Source organism: Halichoerus grypus, chromosome 2 (assembly GCF_964656455.1).
Source record: "Halichoerus grypus chromosome 2, mHalGry1.hap1.1, whole genome shotgun sequence".
Classification (NCBI taxonomy): Eukaryota; Metazoa; Chordata; class Mammalia; order Carnivora; family Phocidae; genus Halichoerus; species Halichoerus grypus.
The window spans coordinates 187,756,673-187,765,369 of NC_135713.1; the positions used below are offsets into that span (position 1 = coordinate 187,756,673).

Genomic DNA, 8,697 nt, shown 5'->3' on the forward strand with positions numbered 1-8,697 from the left:
CGAATATAGACAAGACTAATCTACAGTGACAGAAAACATTTAGTGGTTGTAGGAGGACGGGCTAGAAAGGGGCACAAGAGAACTTTCTGGGAGAATGGAAATGTTCCGTATCTTATTTTGAACGTTAGTGACATGGGTATATACAATTGCTAAAACTCACTGAATTCATCTTAAGGTCTATGCATTTTTTTGCATGTTAAATATCTATACACACACACACACATAAATCCTACCACACCATTCCTCCACTTAAAACTCTTTAAATGATTACTCATCACCCTAGGATAAAGTCCAAACTCTTTAGCATCACCCACAGGTCCTTTATCACCCACAGGCCTCCCTATGTCTCCCTAAACCAGTCTCCTTCTTGAAGTGCTAGCCCAGTAGTTCTCAAAATATGGTCCAGGAACCCCTACAGTCTGTGAGATTAAAACTATTTTTTAGGGGCACCTGGGTGGCTCAGTCGTTAAGCGTCTTCCTTCGGCTCAGGTCATGATCCCAGGGTCCTGGGATCGAGTCCCGCATCGGGCTCCCTGCTCCGCAGGAAGCCTGCTTCTCCCTCTCCCACTCCCTGCTTGTGTTCCCTCTCTCACTGTGTGTCTCTCTGTCAAATAAACAAATAAAATCTTTAAAAATAAATAAATAATAAAACTATTTTTTAAATACTGCTAAGATGTTATTTGCCTTTTCTACTCTCATTCTCCCACAACAGCATGTGGAATGTCCCAGAGGCTCCATGACATGTGAATCATATAATTAAATGTGTCAACAATTGGAATATCTGTGTAACTCAGTAACAGATATTTTCCACATGACCAATTCATGATATTATAAAATCATGCATGAGTAACAAATCTGTTCAAAGTGCAAGACAGAGACCAATGGATTTTAATGTAACAGAGTATTAGAAGCTCATTGAGGGGCGCCTGGCTGGCTCAGTCGGTAGAGCATGTGTGACTCTTGATCTCAGGGTTGTGAGTTCAAGCCCCATGTCTCGTGTAGAGCTTACTTAAAAAATAATTAACTATTTTTTTTAAGTTCATTGATGTGGTTTCACATCACCTGTTGAATTCAGCGTGTCAATGAATATCCAGTTTATCTGAAAAGCTTATTAACATTCTCTGCCCTTTTCAAACTAAATAGCTGATGTGTGAGGACAGATTTTCTTCATACACTTCAACCAAAATAGCCTACTGCAACAACTGAATGCAGAAGCAGATATGAGAATTCAGCTGTCTTCTATTAAACCATTAAAGAGATTTGTAAAAACGTAGAACAAAGCCACTTTCCTCACTAGCTTTTCTGTTTTGGAAAATATGGTTTTCATCAAAATGTTATTTATATTAACATGTAATGTAACAGGCTTTATTTAATAGACTTTACTTTTTGTTACTTTTAAATAAGTTCATAAATATTTTTTAAATTTCTCAGTTTTCATTTCTAAAATGCTAAATATGGATAGATGTAATACATATAAACAAAAGCTTTGCGGGAGTCTCAATAGTTTTTAAGAGCAGGAAAGGGTCCTGAGACCAAAACTACTGCTCTAGCCATATAAATTATTTTCGGCTCCTAAACAACATGTGATTTTTGTCTCCCAGCCTTTACATATGCTTTTCTTTCTGCTTTGTACACTCTCACCAATCTGCTTGGCTCCTATTTAACAATAAGGTCTTGGTTTAAACATCACTTTCTCCAGAAAGCCTTCCCTGATTGCTCAGACTGAATTCCGTGCCTCTCTCACATACTCCCCTAGTACTGTCTTAACCTACATCATAAACCCATCCTGTGACTGACTGCTTATTTTCATGTCTGTTATTACCCACTAAATTCCTTGTGTGCTGGCATCAGGTCTTGCTCACAGCTATATCCCCAGGGCCTACACCACTATCTGACACATTCATGACTATTTACTGATAGAACAAGTTAATGTAACATTCATCACAACCAATGAAGTATTATTATTTTCACAAGAAAACAGGCTCAGAGAAGTGTTGTGTTCAAACAAATTCACCTAGAAAGTGTAAGCTGACAACTATACTCCAAGTCTTTTACCTTCAAATCCTCACTCTCTGGAATAGGTGGGGCAGTTTACCTGGGAACTAATGGCATACTTCAGGTAGGACAGGATGAGAGGATTGGGGGAAGGTCCAATCATGGCCTGCTCCAGTAGTGCTTCTGCAAGGGGAATAACAAAGCAAGACTGAGTGGTTATAGCTTTTCTGGGTTTAGCCCTCCCATCCTTCCTTCCTACTTCACTTGAGACCTGCTAGGTTGAGAATGTCCCAGGTGGCTCCTTTGGGAAAGAATTTCTTCATGTTGATTGCCCACTGGTAGTCACTCCATCGCTCCTTCCAGGCTTGCAAAATGGCTTGCTTCAAGTTCACTACCTTCATGATTTCACTCTGAGAAGGGGCCGGTGGCGGTCAGCTCTAAGGTGGAAGAAACTGAGCTAAGAGAAGGGGAGAGGGGATTCTGAAGGAAAGAACCGGGGAGGGCCGAGTTGAATGAAACGGATATAGGAAGATTTAAGGCAGGCAGAAGAATCAGAAAGAAAAAATGGGGAAGAGGATAAGGAAGGGATTCTGTCAGGTTCCTCCCTCCTGGATCAACTGGAGCACTAAGAAAAGGGTGTCAAAGGGGCTTAATAAAAAGAGTGAAGAGGGTGGCAAGGGGTTAAGCCTATTCCGATTGCCTAATTACGCCCTTAGCTCTGGCTGCGTCCCTCAGCCCCTACCACCCCAAATCCACAGTTTTTTCCACCATTTCCTCCACCTTCCCCAACCTTGAAACTATAACTCCCTATTTCCTTTTCATCCACCACCTCCCCAATTTTGAGCCTACCGTGCAAGCTAGTTCTAGATCCTAGGTATCGCCATCTTGGCACTTATCAAAGAGCTTAACTTCTATTGGCTGGGAATAACAAACATGAGCCAGTAAGAATGCAGCAAGAGACATGTCTTCTGGGAATTGTAGTTCCTTGGACTCGGTCTCCTGGGAATTGTAGTTCCTTGGACTGGGCTAGCAGGGAAGCTAAGGGACTCCGTTAGCCAGCCCGCATTGTCTCTCTGCTTTAGAGAAGGACAGGTACGAGCTGAAGTATCAGAGACTCAGGGAGCGGAGGGAGCGGAGAGCTCTCGAAAGACGGTTCGCAAGCAAGCATCGCCCAAAGACGTCACTGTCGACCAGGCATTTAAATGATATTCTGACACCCTTTCATTACATGCTAGTTACTAGGCATTGCAGGGGTGTGGCGTTCGTTCAGCAATACGTTTTCCTCTTTCTTGACCTTTTTTTTTCTTTTTTCCTTTTTGATTTTGGTTTTGGTTTTGGTTTGGTTTTCTTTTTGGTGTTTTTGGTTTTGGTTTTTGTGGTTTTGTTTTTGTTTTCGTTTTTGTTTTTGTTTTTTTTTTTGGTGCTCCTACACCTCTGGGTGTACCAGAGTTCTTATTTCCACATCTGTATTCCAGAGGCTACATTGGGGCTTGATCAGTTGCATTTAACGCCCAAATTTGGCAGTCCTCCCAAAATCTCCTGGCCCTGCATACTGCTTGAATAGGGGGAGAAGTAAGGAGGAAAGTAAGGAGGAAACTGAGGTTAAAGTTATCAAAACTAAGGAGAGTCTAAGAAACTGTCATAGCCAAGAGGGCTTAAGGAGACATAATTATTAAATGTAACTTGGCATCCCGGATGTCATCCTGGAACCGAAGAAGAACATTGGATGAAAACTAAGGAATATGAGTAAAGCATAGACATTAGTTAATAATGACTTATCAATATTCATTCATTAGTTGTAAAAAATACCATACTCATGTAAGAGGCTAATAAAAGGAGAAATTGGCTATGGCATACGTGGGGACCCCCTACTATCTTCAAATCTTTTCCTGTAAATCTAAAACTGTTCTTTTTTTGAAAGTTTATTAAAAACAACAGAGATGTCTTGCTTATCCTATGGAACCAAATCGTGCATAATTATATTCAGGGCTTTAGACATTAGCCCTCTTTTCCCCCTCCAGTGAGAAGCTCAGAAGCAAATGCTATTCACCTCTGGCTTCAATGGCTGAGCCTTCTCTATATACAGTCCTTATCCCTGCCCTGTCCTGGGGACAGATCGTCCCCAACATCTATAACCTAGGACAAGAGTAAACATGGAGGCCCCAGCCAGTGTTCTGCCACCCCCTACTTTCAGCTCCCCCATCCCATACCCTAAGTCTGATATCCCAGTCCATGAGGCCAAGTTCCATCCACATTCCCCAGCAACCATTATTTGGCCACCCTTTCACTGGCAAAATCAGTCATTAGGGGGATGAATCTGGGAGCGCAGTGCGCTCAGGCTCTGGAAGTAAACTTGTTGGCCCTTGGGGCAGAGAATAACAGGATCCTGGGTATGGGAGCAAAATCACAGCAGGGAGACAAGGACCCCTGTTCTGAGGGGTAGAGTGCAGCTGAAGGAGGGCCAGATCACAATCCTCTAAGTTTGTTACTGCCTATGGCCTTTCTCCCTCCCCATGCACCCATACACACCACCTCCATTCTGCTCCCCTTTGTGCCTACCCAAGTGACACCACTGGGAAATAGCATTTCTGCAAAACGGCTGCCAAATATATAGAGCCAAAGCTTCCAAAGCAGGAAGGAGGGAGAACCCAGACTTCTCACGCTTAACTTCCAAACTGCCCCCGGCCCCACTTGAGGCTATCACAAACCCCACATTCACTCACACTTGAGACGACCACAAACTCTGTTCCTCTGAAGCCTCACATGAACCTGGCCTCCCTTCTTCTCCCAGGCCCCAACTCTACCTTTGCCTGCTCCCTCTGCTCATTCCTTTCTGGTTACAGCAGCCCAGGGCCCCCCACCTTGAGCCATTCCTGGATCCTATAGCTCCTTTCCCATCCCTCGTAGCCCAAACTGCCCCTCTTAGAGAGAAGCTGTCAACTTTGTGACTGCTCTTGACTGAGTTAGTGGGTGTTGGGTACATTTGGGGGAATATCTGGGCCCTGAGGATAGTGATATTCTGAGCTTAAACCATCCCTCTCTGGCAGGAAGCCTGGCAGATCTCTGGGGGATGGAGGGGTGCCTTCTTCCCACTTCACAGTGGCAGGGAGGCGGCTTTTGTAGTCAGGCCATCTGCCTTCCCCGTCCCCCCACCTCTCACCAGCAGCTCCTTTTCTAGGTTTGGCAGAGTTCCCCCAAGGACTGGACTCCTAAGGGACTATGAGGACTCCCTTAGCTCTGGACATGGGCCATCTTCAATTTCTCTACTTTGACTGTCCTGCCTCTCTGGTCTGTCAATATCAGAGAGAGCCTTTCCATACACCACCTCTTCCCTCCACACCACATTAGCTTCCTAGGACCCACCTGCTCCCTGGCTGGATCCTCTCTCCCCAAGGATGGGACTCTCTGAAAATCCTCCTGTGGGTAAGAGAAGAAATACCAGCATGCCCTCTGGAAAGGAAACCCTCCCTCCACACAGCCCCTCTCAAAAACCCTTCTTAGCCCCACTTTCTTTTGCTGTCCATTTCTTCCCCCTCAGCACTGATAAAGGCTGAGCTCCCACCTCTGCTCCCTTAGTTCCAAGCCCCAACCTCTTCATCTCGTTGGCCAGTCTGGTGGGGGAGGGGTCCGCCCAGCAAAGTGAGGCAGATGGAAGCCACCCAGGTGGAGTGACATGGCAACATTGGAGCCATGGCAGAAAGGGAGCTGGTAGGCCAGAGTGAAGGGCTTGGAGCTGGGTAAGAGGCCGTGGGGGAATAGGGCTTTGTGGTACCCAAAGGGATGGGGACATTCCTTATCTAGGCTAGAAAGAAGTGTAAGGAAAAGTGGCAAGAGTCAAGACCCAGAAACATTGAAATACTTGGTAAGCGTACAAGGCACAAAGGGTTTCAGCATCCCTTCTCTCCACAGGGAAACTGAGTCATTCGCCTCCCCTAGCTGGGATATTTTCTTTAGAAGCTTGCCTGGGTCCCCCCACTCTGGGGAGTTAATTGGCAGCAGGTGCACGGAGAAAGAAAGACTTGTTCCCACAAACTCATACACAGCTGGTTCCAAACCAATTCCCTTCCCCGACCAGTCCCACATCCAAATCCCCACTTTCTATCTCTCTGGGGGAGAGAAGGAGGGGAGAGAAGCCTACAAGGTGGACCCACCTCAGGACAGTTTCTGGATCTCCCACAGTTCCCTGTGTCTGTCTTCCCACTGCCCCACGGAGGTCCAGAGAGAGACCAGCTGGGACGATGAAAAGCAGAATTTGAACTAATCATTGGAGTTTTCCTCTCTGGACCTGAAGTTTCCTCTCCAACACCCTGAAGGATGCCTTCCCTCTCTACTCTCTCTACTCCCAGCTCAGAGAAGAGACGTCCTGTGATCCTGAGGCCCGAGCAATAATGGGAAAGGAAGCCAGCCTGCCATTTCCTTTGCACCACCCCTCCCTCCGGGCCCTGAGAACCGCTCTATACTCTTGGCCTCCACACCAGCTTGTCCCATCTCCTTTCATTGGAGGGGGGAGGGCTGCAGTATGGTAAGGTTCAAACTCTATGGTAAAGGACACTGTGCCCCTAGCTCTCCTCCCCTCTCTCCTGGCAAAGGCAGGATGAGGGGGCTCTGTGCAAGAGTATGAAACCAAAAGCTGGAAAATTTAGGGGGTCCAACATCTGGCACATATTAAATGCTTTAAAAAAAAAAAAGGTATCAAAAGAATGAATAAAAGTAGAAGAACCCCTAAAAGGCAACCTGGAGAAGGTGTCAGCTTCTTTTTCCACTTCTTCCCTCAGCTACCAAGAGCAAGGCTCAGCCAGGCCTGAGTCCCTTCCCAGGCCCTCTGCTTTGTGACCCATACCCAGGGCACGTGATGGCACAAAGATGATTGGGAGGAGGACATTAAGTAGCCCCTTTACCCTTAGCAGGTCAATTATTGGTGAATTTCCCAGTCTCTCGTCTCTGCCAGCCACCTGATCCCCAACTCCCATAAACTGTCCCCCCCTTTCTTTTCTCCATTTCCACTACCTTTTCTTGATTGAAAGATCACTAAGGGGGAGAAACACCTGAGGATTAGGTTCTCTTAGCTGGTTTCCCCTGCTGTCTTTCCAGAACTCCCCAATAAGTGGGCCTGTGTCTGCAGAGTCAAGGGGTATCTGCTGGACACCTCATCACTTGCTGACATCACCCAGAGCCCAGGAACTCCAGGTGGGGGAGGGGTGGATTACTGAGGCCCAGGCCACGGAGGTGTTCCAGGGCAGGCTGGTAGAGGGCCTGTCCCCTGTTTCAATCCTCACCCCCCCCCCCCCCGCACCGCCCCAACTGTTTGTGGCTTCTTGGCAGGGGTGGAGGATGCTGTGTGGGGTCTTGGCTTCCAGGCTTTTGGGGAAGCTCTTCAGAAAGATATCTGGATCCCCTGGTTTCTAGGGATGGGACCCTGAGAAATCTTGGGGTGCTTCCTAGCAACAGTCTGGGAGGGAAGGAAGGGAGAGAGGGCGGGGCCCAGGCCTAGCTGCTCCGATGGGAGCCCAGAGAACAGGCTGTTCCTGCTGCCTCCTTGGCAACCAAAATCTGAGAGGGAGGGGGCCATCAGGCAGATCCCCTTGGAGGGTCTCTATCCATCCTTACTTGTGCCCCACCCCCCCTGCTCTCCTCAGGGATTCAGCCCTGAAGCAGAGGTGGGGGGGATGGGAGGAAACAGCCTGAGTGGGGGTTTCCTGGCAAAGAGACAACAGAAGCTGGGGCTGAAATGACTCTGAGAGAAGCTAGAAGCTTCAAGAAATGGGGGTAGGCAGGATGAGTGGGGTGGAAAGGGGGCTGATGCGACACCAGGCAGGGGCTATAAGCCCAGACCTGGGCTGGATCCCGGCATCTGGCGGGATGCCTGCTTTGGAGGCCGTGTGCCCTTCACTTTGCCCTTGCCCAGGTCTATTACCAGCCCATGTTGGGAGCCAAGGAAGAGAGGTAAGGAAAAGATGGGAATGGTAAACTCTTACCTTTGAGTTCAAGGTGCCCCACTCTGCCCCTGGTGGGGGGGTGGGGAGGTAGATCAGGATGCACTTCATTTTCTATGGCTTTGGGTCTAGGATTTCAAAAAGTCTCCCTTACCAGGTATCTTTAGGGCCTTTCGTCAGAGAAACGTGGAGGAAGCCAGAATGGAAGGGAGACAAAACCATAGCACTTTTGTGTTCCCGCTCTGGACTCTGTCACCCTGTCCTAATCCAGATTAGTGCTAGACTTCCCCATGGCCTCCTTGTTCCGCCTGATGGATGCAGAGTATAAATGTAGCTCATCTCATAAATGTATCCCATGCATAGGGCTTCTATCTCAACTCCTTGGGCAGCTCAATCCCAAGAGACTATTTCCATACAGGGTAGAGCATGCACCCTAAGCACGGCACATCACAGACTTGTTCCCTCGGGTTTCAGCCAAACATGATCACTGAGGACGTGGCATTGACTGGCAGCCAGCCAGCCTCAGTGCACCTCGAACTGCACACTGCCCTGACTGCACGATGCAGCCTCCCACCCCACACTGCCACTGTTGCATGTCCACTGCAAGCCCAGGCTGAACCCACAGGTTCACTTACTGCATGCTGACTCTGCACACTGCAGCCTCAATTCTCCAGTGTGGCTGCCACTGCGCACTGCAGGCTTCCTTCTCCCCCTGCATACCCCTCATCACCACCCACTCTGCAACCCTCATGTTTCATCCCAGCTGCCC

At 47.9% G+C, this 8,697-nt stretch overlaps 1 protein-coding gene across 7 annotated transcripts in view; it reads right to left on the bottom strand.

Annotated features, from left to right (window-relative positions):
• Nucleotides 1–8,697, bottom strand: part of MED24 (mediator complex subunit 24) — a 37,338-nt gene that overhangs the window by 26,707 nt on the left and 1,934 nt on the right. For 4 of the 7 annotated variants that reach the window (XM_078065687.1, XM_078065683.1, XM_036079982.2 and 1 more), the window contains exons 1-3: nucleotides 2,845–2,929; nucleotides 2,267–2,432; nucleotides 2,096–2,178 (exon numbers count right to left, since the gene is read on the bottom strand). In XM_078065687.1, the coding sequence (XP_077921813.1) occupies nucleotides 2,096–2,178; nucleotides 2,267–2,396 (213 nt within the window). In that variant the 5' untranslated portion in view covers nucleotides 2,397–2,432; nucleotides 2,845–2,929. Of the gene's footprint in view, nucleotides 1–2,095; nucleotides 2,179–2,266; nucleotides 2,476–2,785; nucleotides 2,807–2,844; nucleotides 2,930–8,697 lie in introns of those variants that run through there. The other 3 variants (XM_078065685.1, XM_078065686.1, XM_078065684.1) reach the window with 3 other exon arrangements.